General features: G+C 47.3%; 1 protein-coding gene across 2 annotated transcripts in view; it reads right to left on the reverse strand.

The window, feature by feature from the left end:
- The window catches only part of bcas3 (BCAS3 microtubule associated cell migration factor), a 200,008-nt gene that overhangs the window by 97,853 nt on the left and 83,403 nt on the right, over nucleotides 1-18,752 (reverse strand). For both annotated transcript variants that reach the window (XM_030776763.1, XM_030776762.1), the window contains 2 exons: nucleotides 17,492-17,688; nucleotides 16,942-17,039 (listed from right to left, as the gene is read on the reverse strand). In XM_030776763.1, coding sequence (XP_030632623.1) covers nucleotides 16,942-17,039; nucleotides 17,492-17,688 — 295 coding nt within the window. The remainder of the gene's footprint in view (nucleotides 1-16,941; nucleotides 17,040-17,491; nucleotides 17,689-18,752) is intronic.

Genomic DNA, 18,752 nt, shown 5'->3' on the forward strand with positions numbered 1-18,752 from the left:
ACGGCGCTTTATATGCTGCGTGTTGCTTTGGGGACGGAACAGGGCAATGAGGGATAAAAGACCAGAGGCAAGAAGGGAGTCATCACGTAGGGCATTCGTCAAGCAGGAGGAAGCCTCTCTCTCTCTCTCTCTCTCTCTCACACACACATACACACACACTATCACACGACAAGACGCTACAGAGGGTATAAGCAGGGGCAGTTGTGCCAATCTGTCCTTTCCGCTCTGACTTGGTGGAGGCTCCAACTCTGTGCCGTTGCAGATGGTTTTCTCCATTCTCTTTAAAACCCACCCATCCTGACTCAGCTGCAAACACTTACGTCTTACACGGGCCCTTGCACTGCCTTTGATTTCTCCTGAAAGCCCAGGCCTCCTATTCATCACACTGACTCTCCACAAAAACCCCAGATGGAAAATGCCCCCGTGAGGAAAGCTCAGCACTGAGGACTCCATTCTATGTCACCGAGCAGTAAGAAACACGGTTGAACTCTTAGGCAACAGAGTTGATCTCGACTCAGAAATTTTGGAATGGAATCCTAGCTGGCATGTGGCAGTGAGTAATCTGTCAAATTGACTGGGGAAAGGGTGGGGGTGGGGGGGGTGGGGGGGGTTGATTCATACCAAATTAAATGCACTTCCTGTGATTCAAATTCCATATCCTGCGGGGTGCGGCCAATTCAATTACATGTAAATTCCAACTCACCAACTGAACAGGAGTCTATACCGAACTTCTGAATTGAACACAACCCTGTTTGGAACATAGGTTACGAACTTCCTGCAGTAAAACTCAGTGAAGCACTGTCAGACAGAGGTTGCAAACTGTTCCCGTTACTTTAGGTAGTTTGTTCATAGGCAGCCTACACTCCCCCACACCCACCCATTGTAGACAGGAGAAGGATAGAGCCATAGACTCCTCCTCATGCTTGGCTGTGTCCTCCCAGGGCATGTGCAATGAGCCCAGTCACTCGCAAATGATTTAAAAGCCAATTATGTTGTTGTTGCTGTTGTAATTAGCCACGTACAGCGCATGGTTCTGAGGTCTAATTAATTACCAACAAGGCATGCATCACACAGCCAGAAGGGATGATGATGCACAAAACGTCAAAGAACAAAAAGAACGCAGCTTGTCCATCTCAAAACTCGTCTCCAAATTTGGAAAGAGATGTGTGTCTTGTGGAGCGGCACTCTGAGCGACGCAGCTAGCCGTTAAAGGGAAGCCAAAGCCTCATCTTGTCCCACCTCCAGATGCTGGGCTGAAATCAGTCTGCGAGAGTAGCAAAAGGACTAGCATCAGACCAGCGAGAGAACTATCTCTTCCCTTCCTCATATGAAGGCGGGCTACGGTGCACCTGTGCCATCCATGTTGCGGCTCACCGAAGCTCCACGGCCTTCAGAGGACGTGAGCATGATGCCGGGAGGAATCAAAGGGAGGCTGGTCAGCTCCGTCTGGGCAGCTGTGGTGAAGTGACATTTACCTAATGCAGCGCTAAAATCTCCTAGTAATTAGCGGGTGGTTGACAGTAATCCAGATTGACTCGCATAGGCAGCGCCGGCTTTCAAAACTAGTCCTTAGAAACGGCCCACAGTAGGCGTGAGGCCACAGCGTCTGGGCTGGAAGGAAGGCCCGTCCGCCTGCCTGCATGCTTCAGTAAACTGGCGCGTCCGCCGCTCACTCGTGCCGCGCTTTTGCGCCTCACTTCACGCTCTCCGCCTTTCCGACGCAGAGGTTGAGTCAGGCAAGCTTTATTGAAAAGACTATCTCTTTTCAGGCTGTCAGTGACTGCTTCCCTGGCGCTGCTGTTGCCAGGAGACAGGCTCGGTAATTACAGTGGAGTCTCCAGGGAAGAGGGAGGATGGAGGTGTGGGGTAGCAGACCTGTGGGACACCCTATTAGTTCAAACCAGCGTGCCAACACTTCCGACACATCCACACAAAGAGCAGTTGACTGGGCTGTGGTGCAAGGCCAGTAGAGTGTTTGCTCAAAGGAAGGAACCCAATTAAGATATGACTGTGAGGGTTAGTTATGACCTGCTTTTTGGGAGAACAAAAAAAAAAGAAAAAAAAAGAAAAAAAGAAAAACTGGAAAAAACTGAACATGCCATACATATCCACTTGGTCTGACAATGTGGACCCAGATGCAGTGTTGCAATGAAATGGTTTCTAATACCGCAGCAGGGCTGAACTGTCAGTGAGGTCAAAGTGCTTTCGTTAACAACAAACAAAAACCAAGACTGAGAAAAGGCTTAGGGTGTGCACCCTTTCTTGGGATGTTAAATACGCTCCACTTCTTTCCCTCTAGGCTTACAAAAAAAAAAGAAAAGAAAAGAAAAGTAGCCTTTCTGTGAGGTGCGATAATTTCAATTCAAAATGAAGAGGCCCTGCACTTTGTCGCCGTCTTTTCCAGCCTCCATTATATATCCTTGATTCAGGTTTTGGTGTTTCCTCTGCCGTAAACAGCAGAGGTAGGGATGCACAGAGAGGATATAAAGACATTGCTCAGTGACACAGATCTGGAGGCGCCAATGGGCTTCTGCCAAAAGGTCAAGGGGATTGAAAAGAGGACAAGCAGTCTCGCAAGGACCATGAAGCAAGGGCTGATCTCTCGCTCTCAGCTAGAGAAGAACTGCCTGGAGCAGGGACACGGGTGAAAGTAGACAATAACGCTTGTTTTTTTTTGTTTGTTTTTTCTGTGCCAGAGTGAAAGAGAGAACAGCATGTTTATAATGGAAGGGGGGGAGAGGAAGCCTGGTATGGCAATAGGGGGAACCAGACAGGAAATCACAAAGGGTTAACGGGCATAGCTGCATAAAGACTGTTAAGGAAAAAAGTGGAAAACCCAAGAGACAGTGGGACTTTTCATCACTGCTATGAGAAATAAACTAGGAGGGAAGGAGGGGGTATATTTCCATTGGCAACTATCTCCTGTGCAATTTAGCGCCACACAGCAACAGAACACGATCACATACCTACAAAGTGTTGCTATATCTTGTTCTATGAAAAACACACACACACAAGCATACACACACACTCTCATCAAAACATACTGTGCTTGTGGCCACACGCCTCCTGCTCCAATTACTCACTCATTCCACAAGCAGATTGAACTACAGAGCTTCTGGACACACTGACATGGACAAGGAAGAGAAAGAGAGACAGAGAGAGAGAGAGAAAAGGAGAGAAGAAGCTAGAGACAGGCTACTGCAAAGGCCTGGGCAGACCAGAGGTTATAGAGAGCCTGGGGGGCTAGAGCAGATGCCTTAATCACCCCACTAATGGCACATGGGTTTTCTCTAATGTCTGAGCACAGAGATCCTGAGGGCTGTATCTCCTCTCCATCCACTGTGTACCACTTACTGCCATAACAACAACAGGGCCCATTCACCGCCCCTCCCCACACCACAGAAAAAGCTTTGATGTCCATGCTCAGTGATTTGCGAGTGCATAGTGTGTGGTGTGTGGTGTGTGTGTGTGTGCGTGTGCGGGCGCCTGTGTGTGTGTGTCCACATTTCTTTTCTTCTTTTCATTTCTCCATTCCTCTCCAGCATCTGAGTCACTGTAAATATTTAGACAAGGCTCCGTCCTCATGACAAGTCTCTGCTAATTTAAAGAGAAATAGCAAACAACTGACTTCCGTCTGACAGGTGACAGTGCAGGGAGGTGCCGACCGCATGTGTCCTTTCTACCTCCCTCCCTCCATCCGCCCGCCACCCTCCGCCCCTCGCCTGGCTCCCCCCCCCCCTTCCCCGAAAAATGTTCGCTGACTGGAGAAAACACGCAGTGCTCGAACCCCCGAAAGACAGCTTGTTCAGCCGAATTACGTGCTTCTCCTGCTGCATGTCGCGGAAGATGACGGCGTGTCAGGTCCGTTGGGTCCCGTTGCCAGCGTGGTGCCCCATATCCACCAGAGCACTGAGGTGTTTCTCACAAGTGACAGCACTTAAGCCTCTCAAACGCTGCAGAAACAACATTACCTGAAAAAAAAAAAAAAACCCACGGCTGACAAAGCAACGATGCGTACCAAAAAAAAAAAAGTCCACCACTTCACACTCCTGAGTCAGAAAACACCAGATGCCATTCTACACAGACTTAACCAAGGCTGCGTGGTGTAAAAGTGCATCAAAGCACAAGTTTAGAGAACAATTTTAACTTGGTGGAAAAAACAAGTCACTTAGTTGGAAAAAAAAGTTATCTAAAAAAAGAAAAAAACTTTACATAAACAAACACATGCTTTCTCCACTGTAAAGCATGGGCAAATGGAGAGGATGAGAACAAAGGGAACAAATCTTTAATAAATATCACTGTTCACTATAACATATGTCACACCCATCAGAAAATGAAATAATACGATAACTGTTTGTTCCCAGCTTTAATTTGACCAGCTGCTAATGTCACTGGGCACATCCTCACAATGACACACTAAACAAACAGAGTGCCTACAGAGCACATCTATTACGCAAAATTATATATCACTCATAATAATGGCATGACAGTGTTTCTGGACACGGCACTGGACCTCTGCTTGTGCCGGCACGTCTACCGGAAATGTGCATGTTCATAGAGCATGGGTTTCAGCATGACTGTGTCATTCATATGACTCCCACACAGAATCTCATTATTACCCATCTTCTCCATCCTCATATTCATCCGCACAAATCCAAAACACTGTGCACAGGAGACGCTTTGAAATATTAAGAGGGCATTTGCATCCTTGTACTAAAAGATCTCTGGATGGAGAGGCTGAAGTCAAAGGAGGGCCAAGAAGACCAGCTGACCAGGAGAAATCTCTCTCTCTAAAAGGATTCTTTAGATTCACTACACCGGTCCTTTAAGTCCTCTAAGTAATAGTCTCCTGTGCGGCGCTGGCTGGACTTACAGGAATGAGCTAAATGAGAAAAGTTGCATGGTTGTCCTTACGGTTTGGATAGTAGGGCGAGGAGGGCAGGTTGTGGGAGTCTGTACGTGAAAGAAACGCATTTACCCAGACGGCAGAGGCCGCAAACTTTACAGAGTGTGACACAAAATCTCCCACCACTGCCGTCAACGATGCTACAGCTGTCACCCTCACCGTCTCTCCCCACAGCCTCCGTTTGACCTGCCTGTAACCCTGCCGCTACGGCGCGGACGCACAAAACACGCTGCCACGCATGCGCCGTCATCCCTCCACAAACACCTCCGTCCCTCACCACTCCAGAGCTCAGGGCAGAGCCGCTGTCCTCCTCTTGCACTCGCGTTCCAATTTTTCTGCTGTTTGTTGGTCCCAGGGCTTGGGGCTTGGGTGTTTGGTCCTGTCTTCCTCTTCTATTCTCTTCTCCCTTGACCAAAGTAAATGATCCTTTAATTTCCTGCAGGGCGGGCAGACCCTCAGGTTGTGACTCTTGTCTAAAGGAAGCTGGCCCTGACTCCTCAGAAGATTCACAGCTCATCCCGCGCTGGCTAAGCCTTTCACCTAGCCCTTTTCCTGTCTGAGGCCGGTTCGCGTGAGATCAGTCTGATTCCATCTCGCCACAGGATTCAAATTCCCAAAGTAAAAAAGAAAAGGTTACTTACTACTCATCCTTCTGACTGAAAGACACCCTGAATCTTCACCATTTTTTTTGTTTGTTTGTTTTGTTTTTTAGGCTGGGTGGTGGTTTAAAACAAAGATTGTACAACAGCAGTCACTATCACACACACACACACACACACATTCGTTAAATTATCTGAAAAACCCAACAGTGTGTGCACAATTAGACCAGAGATGGCGAATGAGATATATACACACCGCCGAAAACACATACACACACACACCCGCACACATTAAAACACAACCCTAAGTTCTACCCTTACCCTGTCCATAGAGGCCTGACTCCGGAACTGGCTTAGGAAGTACCTTAATGGTTACCAAACTTGTTCGGGGGGAGACTGGCTGTGGAAAGCAGAGCTAAACATGTGTTTGGAGCAGACAAGATCAGCAATCAGCACTTGACCTCTCAGCAGAGAAGGGGTCACACACACACACACACACACAGACGCTTTTTTCTTAAAGGAGGGGGCTGGAGGGCTGGATAGAGGGCAAACTTTCAGGAGATAATATAATCAAGCAAAAGCACTAGGCCGTTATAGAGGAACTGCTAACATGCTCACTTCCAGATGTCTGAAACAAACATTCAGATGCACGGCAAAAGCAGACAGCCCAAAGTTTCCAAGAGGGAATTCTCAAGGTTCAGAGAGAGGAAAACACACACACACACACACACAACACAGGCACATACGCGCACGCACACACCCACACATGCACGCACGCACGCACACACACACACACACACACACACACACACACACACACACACGTGTCGACACATTGTCGTGCTTTACACGCTAGAAAAGAAATTCTTCGCAGCTGACCAGCTATTTAATTAGAGAAGAGGGAAAAAATTAAAAAAAAAAAAAAAAAAAAAAAGACAAGGGATGAGAGAAGAAAGAAAACAAACTGCATTCTCCTGCGTCCTCAGATGTGTTGCATGAAGAAGCCGTTAAAAAGAAGGCAAAACAGAAAGGCCGAGACATCCTCCACCGTTCTCACGATTTTCCTCCTCACTTGTGTGCTTTGACCGTTACAGTAACTGACCCTACACCTCTCCTTACCCTGGGCTTATTTATAGCAAATGAATCAGAAATCTGAGAAAACGACGTCCCACATTTCAACATCCTCAACCACTTAACTCTCCCTTCCCTGCCACAAACACACACGCACGCACACACACACACACCTCACATACACATATACATACACACTAACACCTAAACACACACAATGCTAGGGCTGCATGAGCCTACATACGTGTTTTGAAAGTGGATAGAGAAAAAGAACAACTGGTTTTTACTTTTTCTTTGCGTTTGGTTTGGTTTAGAGTTTCTCGTGCCAGAGCCTTAGTTTATCAGCACTTGTGCTCTGTCGGCCTTAATAAAAAAAGGCCTAATAGGGAAAATGGCTCAGACCATGCATTGCTCATTCTGTTTCCAGACAGCAGGTAATGGGGGCTCTGAAGTTGAATTTACTGTACATTGGAGGGGGGGGTTTATGACTCAGAAGGGAGTGGTTGAGATATCAAGAGAGGGACAGGGGGCGAGAGAGAGAGAGAGAGGGTCTGGTCTGAGTTTAGGGTTTGGGTGAGACCTAGCTATAGGATGGTAGGATGGTGAGGGGAGACTAGAGGAAAGGAGAGAAAGAAACGTCAGATTATTTAATGTCTGTTGGGTGGGGATCGGGGAGGAGGGGTGAAGCGAGACTTGAAATACCTTTTCTGGCAGTCGTTTTACTAAGCAAAATGCTGAAAGACAGGAGGCTCAGGTTACCTTGTAGACCACATTAAAATACCAGAGGGTTAAAAAGTGAGTCAATTTGAGCAGGAGACGCCAAAATAAAAGACTCAGTGGTGTGTCGTGTTTACATCAGGAATAAGGCCTGAGTGAGAGAGCAGAGCAAGATGGGTCTCAGACATTACACATGAAAAGACAGAGAGAGAGAGAGACAGAGAGAGAGAGAGAGAAAGAGAGAGAGAGAGAGAGAGAGAGAGAGAGAGAGAGAGAGAACTTAATTTACAATGAAAACTTCACCAGACTCCACCAGTCACACCAGTTGCCAGAAAAGAAGCAGAGACGTAGCCGCATAAAAATGCAAACAGTGTTCATGAAAGGAAAGAGGTTAATGTGTAGAGAAAAAAAGGGGGAGTGGGTGTGCATGTAACATGTTTAAAGTTTGAAGAATAATCATTCATTTGGGGGGGGGGGGGGGGGGGGGGGGTCGTCAAAAAAAAGCAGGAGGAGGAGAGGGAGGGAAAAAGCTACATAAACATTTTTCCGGATGCAATTTTCAGTCCAAGGATACATTTCCCAGTAGAACTCAGCAGCGAAAAGGAAATCGTTTAGTCTCCGTAAGTGCCAAATTGTATCCTGATTTTCCTGCCCTGGGTGCGTTCCTGCAGAGTCTGAGCGAGGGGGACCTCTGTAATCTTTCATCCCTGGACAGCGTAAACACTGCTTTTAGAGGAGGGGACGTAATCTCTGTGTGGCCTTTGCTAACTGTGGATTAAAAGAAATGTCTCAGCCTCTGTCTCCAGACCGCCTGAGAGAGAACCTCATCCGTTCAGAGGAAAGAGACAGAGAGAGACAGAGACAGAGAGAGAGAGACAGAGAGACAGAGAGAGGTACACTAGCAGGGGAGGGGGGGGGGGGCGGAACATGTGGAGATAATTTATTAAAATTACTCAAATTGGTTGCCGCTTCATTAACGTCTTTACGTTTATTAGAATTTACGACGCCGGCATCTCTGGAAATATTTCCTGAAGGGTCAGTATGAAACACATTCAAAAGGCCAGTCGCCATTTTCCTTAATTACAGTAACATTACTTGACTGTGTGAGAATAGGCTGGCACACAAATAGACTGTACACTGGGGGGCGGGGGGGGGGGGGGGGACACACACATGACACGACAGACCGGGCACTTCGAGAGGGTCTCTGTGGGCCGATGCAAACTTGTCAATTCCAAACAAGCATGTACCTCACCATCAGATCCTAGAGAACTGGCCTCCCTAGGGTCTCCAGGGGCCCTGAAATAGAACCTCACAATTAAAGGAAAAAAGCAAAGACTGAAATCTCCACATCGCACCCCATTTTGAATCTTTGTTGTTATGATGGCCAAACACAATGCGCTGATTTTATATCTACCCCTCTATTAGTAAAGTACTGCTTACCATAGAGAGGACAGCTGTGGATGAGCATATTAATCTGTTCTCTCAGAAACTGGAACCCCCACAGAGCCATGGAACACACAGTACATGTATAGCTATATCTGAAAACCTGAAGATTTGAAGGGGTTGAAGTCGTGTGTGGCGAGTTTAACGATCGATCTATTTGGTATTTCTCTTTTCTTCTCTGCGGTTGTGCCTCGTGTTGTCTTAGCTGCTGCTCGCCAATTTACTGGATTATACTCTGCTGACCACTCTGCTCTGGTTTGGGGGGACAGGAGGACAAGCTCCGGGGCAGCTGGGGTGGGGAGACGGACTCATTATTTTCCCATCACCATGGTCGAGGTGCGTTGTTAGGCTCCCTGGCCCACCCTCATTGCTCTTGGACACTCATTATGGCTGGGACATCAAATTAGGAGGCAGGCAGGACCGGGAGTCAAACCCCACGCCAGGGTGTGTGTGCGTGTGTGTGCGTGTGTGTTTGTCTGGAAATACCAGTCATCACTGCTAGATTAAATAAAAAGAGCCCAGGTAGTCTGAGCGCCACCTGCATACGCCTTCCTCTCTTCGACGTGCATGCGCATGTGTGTGTGCGTGTGTGTTTTTCTTTTCAAACTTAGCCCACAGGGAGATGATAATTTGTCTGTGTTAAGTTAATCTACTAGTGACCTGTTTAAGAACCTCCTCGTAGCCTATTGGGAGTTTTTGCCTTAACCCTTGTGGAGTCTTTTTCTCTTTTGTTTGAAGAAGGAGTGTGAACACAGAGAATAGTCACTGACTGCTATTGGGCCCCATGTCCATGAGAAAGAAAAAAAATGAAAGAATCAGATCAGCGTGTTAGACCTCATTTATGTTTTCCAAAAATGACTTAAGTCCAATCCCCTCTTATCTTCAATGCAGCTTCTCCTGACAGGTCCTACTGAAAATGACAAGCGTACGCACGGCTGAATAAATGAGTTTGTATGACCTGCTGTCGCTCTCATGCAGACACAGAAGAGTTCATTAAAAGCATGTGTGTGTGGAGCAGGATAGCTGCTCCTGAAGTCATTTCACTTCTCGTGTGACAGCCAGCGTAACTGTTAGGGTTAAGTGCCGTAGAGTGCTGGGATGTGATAAAGCACCAGCTTAAAACAAGAAGGTGTAATGGCGGTAGCTGGTAGTCTTCATGTGAGAACGCACTGAATCCAAATGTCCGTCACAAAGCAGTTAAGTTTCTCAGGGTGCACTGAATGGGAAAATGTGAATAAATAGATAAACATGAACCCACGTTCGCACACTCTTTATTTAACACACACACACACACACGCGCGCGCGCACACACGCACACACCCTGTTATATTATGGCAAACACATCTCCTCAAGGGCCTTGCTCTGGGTATGATGTCTACAGCATACTGAGTGCTAGGGTGTAGTTGGCAATGAGCCTTATGGCCTGAGGAGGACTTTCCTTTAGAAATAATCTGAATGGCGTTCTGCATGGAGGCACAGAGGAAGAGAATGGGGCAGTGAGGAGGGTGGGGGGGGAGTGAATATACTCCTCCAAAAAGGCTGGGGGGAAAATAAAGAGAAGGTAATGAAAAAAGTCCCATGGTTTACACACACACACACACACACACACACACACAGAATCATCGGGTAGGCTTCTTTGGAAGTGGAAAGGAGGCCAGTAATAGTGGTTGGAAATGATGTTTTCCAGCCATGCTGAGACAATGCGGTATAAATTAGAGCGATAAGATCTGGACAAAGTTCAAATCAAGCCAGATTCTCACATCTGGCCCTGTGCTCTTGTCATCAAATGAATGACGCCTGCTTAAGCTGTGCGCAGCAAGAATGTGATAACTTATTCTTCCTGTACTACTGATAACATTCCTACAGGACGGGGGAGACAGTGTGAGAGAGAGAGAGAGAGAGACTTTTCACATGTGTGTATCACTAGACACACATGTGAAAAAAAAAATACAAACTCTCTGATGATAACAGAAAACTAATGTGTACACTTACAGACCCATGTCAAACTACTTAATAAAGTAAGAAAAGAAAAAAAAAACACACAGCTGTGAGAACATGTGTACATGCAGAGCTATAAACTGTCTCACAAACAGACACAGGCACACACACACACATATACACACACACACACACATACACACACACACACACACAAACAGGCTCCTTAAACAGCCTACCAAGAAAAAGAAGGAACTGTGCAGTCCACTGAAAACTGCTGAAAGGGTTTGGAGTCGTGCTAAACGGACATGCTATGAAGCAGAGTGTATTGCTCCTGTGTTAGTTCTGCCAAAATGGATGCTTAATCAAACATGTGGACCGAATGAGGGGAAAAATGCGAGAGCAACCAGGCGGAGTGTGGCTTTTTTAAAAACTCTTGCACGGAGGAAGTCAGGAAAGGAATTCATGTCCCTGGCATTTTCTGCGGAATCTCCGGTGATTGGAAACCGCGCACGCACGCACGCACGCACACACACACACACACACACACACACACACACACACTTACACACAGGCACAAATGGTCAGGTTATTTCCAGGTGAGGAGAGAAAGGCGATGGCGACACCCCTTTCCTGCTCTTCACCTCTCTGTTGTCACTTGGATACCGTTACCAGGAAAAGCCTGCTAGCCTCTGGGGAGCTTAATCTGGCTCGGCTAAACGTAGGAACAAAGGTGGGCTCTGTGGTGGCTGGTCTGCCAGGTGAGCAGATACCATCTCGCAACGCTGACAAATTCACCTGCACAGAAAATGACTGGTAGCATCTCCGCACCTGGACAGGAATCGCTGAGAGAGAGGGAGAGAGGGAGAGAGAGAGAGAGAGAGAGAGCTCTGTGTGTGTGTGTGTGTGTTGTGTGTGTTGGGTGCGGGGTGAGGATGAACTGACCATTCAGTGTGACCTCATCTAAAGTGACGCAACTCGATTCTTACTCATTCAACAGCCTATTCGGACACACCTCTAAACGAGGTTCCTCTCCCAAGACATTTCAGAAAACAACACAAAAAAACACTGTATTAACATGTGGTGGGAAATCGCCACAGTCTGAGTGATTCTACGGCTGAGCAATTAAAGAGAAAAAGCTTTAAAAAACAAAAACAACAAAAAAGTCTGCTGTCTCCACACACACAGTGAGTTGTTGTATCTTTCAGCTACTTCACTTTGTTAGATGTGTTGCCTGAGTGTCTCACACTCATCCCATTTGAGACGAATGAGGCAAGACTCCATCGGTGCAGAGTGCTTTCTCATTTTTCATCCGCTATTCATTTTTAAACACTCCGTCGACGCGCAACGTGCTGCTGCCGCCGCCATCACCGCCCGGGCGCGTGGGCTTGCTCATTAACGACCCCGTGAAGAAGTAGCGTACATTAGGAGCCTTCTCGGAGGTGTAAAAAATACCATCGCGGTTGCTCCCAATCGATACATTATGGAGAGAGAGTGCGGGCTGGAAGCTACTTTAACACGGCGGAGGCAGGGTAAAGACGAGCCACGCGGAGACGCTGTCAGGCTGCATTAGCGTCTGACTGGCCACGCTGGGAGAGGCAGACATATGCTAGGCCCACCAAGCCTGTCGCTACTCCGGGAAAAGAAAGCTCTTTTCTTGTTCTGTCTGTTGTTAATTGTGGCCCACCTCAGAGCTGACCCATCACAGAGCTAGACAGCACTGGGAGGCGGAGAGACACTTAGAGCAGTGGATCAAACACACTACGGAACACGCGCAAACACACACACACACGCACACGAAAAATTACAGTTCCAGGGGCCAGTGTTGTCAGCATCTTCTACTGTCACACTTCTCAGAGGGTGTGTGTGAGTGTGTTTGTGTGTGAGAAAGCATGACTGGTAACCATTTAATGGACTACAAACGCACTCACTCAGAGCCTGGCACATGCTGTTCTAAATGTGCTTCCAGAGTAAAGCTCTGACAGTGATACAATGGAACATGGTAAGAAAAAAAAACAAATGTTAATCTTACAGTCTGAATGGCAGAGAATCACTGATATTTGCTGATTTTTACTGCAACAGCAGGATCAGATGGAGACCTTGTCGGACAGTTTAACACTAGCCTTTAGCTTGACCCATAACTTTAGTCTGAGCTGTGTTCATTCATCATACGAACGACGTCTTTCAAAGCAACACCACAATCCAACCCTGGCATCCCAAACCTTTATCATCTAAATTTATCACACGCTAACGGAGCAGATAAGCTACTGATAACAAAAACCTCCTCGACGACCTAACCCAAACAATGCCCCACAGCATCTAACAGCAGCTAAGAAAAGGGTCAATCTGAAAATGAAAGGAAAGCCACTACGGCTCTGTTTGTGTGTATCTGTATTTAGATATGTGAGGACTGACTCACTGATGGTTTGTGTGTGTTCTGTACGGGCCTTTTTGAGGGCGTGTGTTAATGGGGGTGTGCTGGAGTGGTCTGGACTGGTCTGGGCTACAGGGTTAGAGGGGTGCGCGCACGCACACACACACACACACACAGAACAGATGCCTGACACATTGCTGTCCATTCAGTCGCTCTAAAGAGCAGCTGCTTGCCATCTTTGGCCCCTGGCACTGTAGAGCTTCAGCCATGGCCAATCATGCACACACACACACACACACACACACACCCGAAGCCCTGCCCCCTGTCTGCCCCCAATTCCTGCACACATCCTCAGACACTTACACACACAACTGAGAAAGAGCTTAAAACACCCTTGGAATACACACACTTGTACACACACATGCAGCCCTTTGAACATACATAAAGAGGCATGTAAGCATCCAGCCACACAAACAAGGGCAAATGAAGTCTTCACTGAATAGAGCAGTGTTATTATATATATATATATATATATATATATATATATTTTTTTTTTTTTTTTTTTTTCATACAGAGAGCTGTATTACACACACTGAGTTCAACCTCAGGGGCAATTCATTACACCCTATATTTCCTATTCAAGGAAGCGAGGCCATAAATCTAGCCAGCTTCCAAAAATGCTGAATGTATTTACAGTGGAAGAGGGAGAGAGAGAGAGAGAGACAAGACCAGAGCAAAGAGATAGCTGAGAAGATAGGAGAAGCAGGACCTGTTTCTCAGACAAGAGAAGTGCTGATAAGAATGGCATCTTTCAAAGCCAGATCACTAAATCTCGTCCTGCCGCTGCATCTAAATGGCACCTCTGCCATTGTGGTGGGGACTTCCAGGTCAGCAGAGAGAAGAAAGGAGTCACTGAGTGTTGAGAGGAAAGCCGGGGAGGGGGGACCACGGGGGCAGGTGGCAGGGTGCTGGCCACTGAATGGGACAGGGATAGAGGGGGGTGTGGGTGGGGTGTGGGGGGGGGTCACGGGAACCATCAGCTCACTGAAAAACATCACTATATGTATAGAGAGATCATGTGACACAGGAATCCCCCCCTCCCCCGCCGACGACCCCTCAGCTGGGCAAGCCCCGAGATCTTTCAGGTCTGAATGGGAGAGCTGGCTTTCTGACAATAAGCCAGCCTTTATGGGCAGTGCAGGTAATAACAGGCCGCAGGTCAGGTTCCATTACCGCGGGCCCTGGTCTCAGCCCAGGTGCCCGGCCACAGGAGCGCTCAGCCATGCTGGGGGAGGAAGCCAGGGGAGCACTCAGGCCTGTCCCTCCAGCCTGGAGGCAAGGCTCTCCTCAGAGGAGCACACAAGCTCCTCTCATACATTACACATACACACACACACACACACGCATACACACATACACAGGGCCTGCATTGTCTGAGTGTCTGCTCTCTCTCTCATATAAACATATGTACAGCTCCTGACTCCAGGGCTGCGTGAGCAAGGTAGAATAAAAAAAAAAAAAAAAAAGAAAGAAAGAAAGAAAAAGAAAAGGGGAAAAAACGAGCCACACTCCTGGAGTGATCAATATCACTCAGTGCATCTTTATGGACAGTAAGGGTAATAACGGTAACAGATAATGGATACACTGAGTCTAATGCCGAACCACAGGATACTGTTATAACGACGTATATAGTTTAGCACATTACAGCTTTACGTGCATCAACAGGATAGCTGTAGCACATGGAAGACAATCACGTTTATCTGTGAATCTTCTCAAAGAGCATGATAGCGAGCTCATAACAAACGCCAGCATCTTCACATCGGCGTCACCTACTGATGATGAGCTCTGTCGCCACACACGTGTACCCACATACACAGACACACACATACACACACACACTCACAGACACACACACACAGACATACACACACACGCGCGCGCACGCGAACAAACACACATGCACAAAAGCATGTGTCTACTGGGAAGGAAAAGTGCTTGTGCAGAACGAGAAAACTACAGGGTGTTTCTTCTCAGTGAGTCATAACAAAACAACAACAACAACAACAAAAAAAAAAGAAATCAAAAGAAAACCTGTGCTTCTTGGGAGCTTTTTTATCAGAGCTCAGGTAGATTAAGCACTTCTTGTCTTTCCCTAACACAAAGCGCTGTGTCGTCTAGTGGGCCCCCAGGTGACGTTCCTGGGACCAGATAGCAGTAGGGATAACGCCAGATTGGCGCTGGATTGATTTTCGGAGTCTCCGTGTCCACATCCCTGGCTGATGTGGCGCGTGGAGAAAGGCTGGGAGTGCTTGGAGAGGTCAGAATTGTGAGTGAATCGTCCGTCACGCTACACACTCAAGACAGATGGAGAACGAACGCACCCTCGAGAGAGGGATATGACACATAAAAATACACACACACACACACACAAACACACATCCTTAAATGTTTCAGCCGTGACGAACTCACACGTTCACAATTCTGCTTAGCCTAAAAAGGCAGCCAGACAAGGAGCCCGTCCAAAGGTCAGTCGGAGGTAGAGGAAAAGTGGATGGAGAATCTGTCTGTCTGTGGAATCCATACGAGGAAGCGGGGTGGTCGTGGTGAGTTTTGTGGGGGGGTGGGGGCTGGGGGGGCAAAACAGAGGCCTGCTGCAGTGCAGTCCTGCTTGCTCCTCTTTTTGAAGGCCGAAAGACAAAGCGATGAGCGCTGATAAGAGGAGGCGCCAAGCTCCTTGCAGGCCCTGAGCATTTGAGCCGTGGCACACAGACACAGATAAGCATCACCCCCGTAAAAAGCCTGCCTCGGCTCCTGCTCTGCTCCTCCAGACGAGGGTGGGGTGGGGGGGGGGCGGCAGAAGGATAAGGGGGGAAGGGGGGAGGGGTGGAAGGGGGGGGGGGGGGGGGGGGTGAAACCAGGCAATAAAAATGAAACGCTGTGCTTTTGGAAAGAGGTCGGGGGGTGGGGGGTTATGCAGAGATGACATTACGACAGCTCTCCAGAGCGGATGTGACTGGTGGCCTGGCTTAGCAAAAGCCAAAGGACACAAGTTTTTGGAGAGAGGAGTCTTCCTCGAGCATCTTACTCACTATAACTATAACCACGACTGACAATCACGCTTAGCTTTTGGTGCAGAACCCAAGAGTCAGGAGACCTTGCTGACATTCATATCAGATTGTACAACTCTCTCTCTCAAAAAAAAAAGAAAACAAAACTAAACAAAGAGCTCAATGGGCTTAGATGTGTTTTGAAGTCTGTGCATAAGACACAGGACTCACTGTAGATAGACTGTCCGTATGCATATATGCCACATGAGCAGACACTGTAGATTAAAATCAGTTTCTCAGCAACCACAAAAAGGACGTGTATGAAAGAACCAGCGCCGTCTGATGCTCCGAAATTCACGTATCGGAATACAAGTGTAGGGATGTGTCTATTTCAGAGGTGCATGCCAGTGCTGATCTTGCTTGATTGGATTATGCTAACATAATAACAAGATCAAAAAAAATATGAAAAGCTAAGCTATCAAAAATCCTTTAAACAAGATCCATTTAATCTAATGGAACGTGGAGACATAAGAGGCCTTATTCACAAAGGCATACAAGGGATGTAATGCTGATTTCTGTAATCAGTAGCATTCTGAACTGAAACTCAGACCTAATAATATAGCCATTCGCCCCCAGTGAAAAAAAATGTGTTACATTTGCATTCTGTAACAAAAACAGAAGACTTTTTGGTGTCGGGTAACATTCACCTGATGAGAACATGAGCTACTAGTGTGGGGTGGTCTGATGACAAGATCCTTTTTTATATTAATATACCCTCCATCCCAAGTGAACGAGACTCATCTCCACGTCACAGACAAAGGAAAGGAGAGCAGCCATGGGTCTTACCTGATCCCGCATCGATGACAGTGGACTGGCCCCGCCTATCGGCAACCAGTTGGGAGGAGCCAGGCATGCTCACTGGCTCTGAGCGCACTGGCTGGATCCTGGATGAACACATTATATTACATATGATTATTTATTACATATTCTATGTATTATGTTATTCATAATGTACTGAGGTTTGTTTATGGGTCAGAAAGTTGTACTGTAATATAAAGAGAGCGGGATGAACATTATGTTGTTGATTGTGTGGTAGTATGAATAGGTGGTAACGTAGAATGATGGTCTGTTGCACCATTTTACATCCCGGCTCCTGGGTACCCACAGCTCTGTATATTTTAGATCATTCCTTTCTTCAAAAGATCTCACTGAGCCAATCAAGAGCTTTGACAGTTAGCTGATGAGTTGCATCAGAGGTGTTAGAGCAATGACCGAGAGACACATCTCAAAGAGAAGTAGAGCTGTAGGTCCCCAGAAGGACTGAGCAACACTGGTTTGATATGTGTGCGTGTGTGTGTGTGTGTGTGTGTGTGTGTGTGTGTGAAAAGCCCAGTACCTGAGACTGTGCAGGTCCAGGTCATCAGTGTCGAAGTCTAGCAGGGGCTGCTGGGTGTCACTGGGGCCCTGTGACTGGAGCACAGAGGAGCTGGAGGAGATGACGGTGGTCTGGCCTGACGGGTGGATGGTCTTAAACTGGAACTGAGGGCCCATCCACAGTCGCCTGTGGGGGCCAGTGTGAGTCACAATCTCCACCTGACAGCCAAAGCACAAGGACAGATAACTTAGAACAGTTGCATCACGCTGCTTTCAACAGATTATGGATCTCTTATTTGGTATCACTGCAAACTGGCCAAAGTTCCTCATGGACTCAATGTGAAGTAAATACCTCAACCTAAAAATGGATTTGTTTATTGTTCTGATATGAATAACATTTGGCTTAATCTTAAAAAGCATAACATTGCCCGGCATTGCATAACACTTTGGAAAATAACTAATTCAAACTGTCCATCCTTCAAAACTCACAAACAGACGAGGATTAAATGTGTGCCTGTGTGTCTGTGTGTGTGTCCATTAGACAGACGCCACTCTTCCTCCCCAGTGGACAGCTTTAATGTGGCACCAACAGCTGCTCTGTCACTTACATCGCAACAGAGGAACGAGAGAGAGAGAGAGAGCGAGCAGGAGAAGAAAGAGGGAAAACGCATCCATCCATCCATCCATCCAGCCTATTTCTCTCTCTTTCTCTAATCTTTGCATTTTTTTGGACTAGTGCAATATTTAACAAAAAAAAAGTGGTGTAAGTTGATGGATTGTCCATTGGCTGTGCAATATGTGCCCAGCACTTGTTAATTAGGCCAGAATAGGGGAGGGGGAGTGCTCTCTCTCTGTGTGTGTGTGTGTGTGTGTGTTTTCTCTGGTTAACACCATCAGTGTGGAGCAGCCTTGAGATAAACAGATGTAGCTGTGCATTTCTGCACCGGGGCTACAGCCAGATGTTACCCCCCCAACCCCACCCCCACCCGCCCTCCATCCTCCTGTCACTCTGCACCAGGACATACTGAGTGTCACTTCACACTGACACTCACTGACACACACACACACGCACGCATACACACGCACGCACGCACGCACACGCACGCACGCACACACGCACACACACACACAGAGAGCTGGCCTAGGACTGTGTGTACTCAGCCCACACCCACCCCTACTAACTAAATACAATAAAGAGAACACAGGCAAAAATAATCACAATAAAGAGAACACAGGGAAAAATAATCACAATTATGCTTCACGGAAATGAACAGAGAGATCAA

Source organism: Chanos chanos, chromosome 6, assembly GCF_902362185.1.
Source record: "Chanos chanos chromosome 6, fChaCha1.1, whole genome shotgun sequence".
NCBI classification, from domain to species: Eukaryota; Metazoa; Chordata; class Actinopteri; order Gonorynchiformes; family Chanidae; genus Chanos; species Chanos chanos.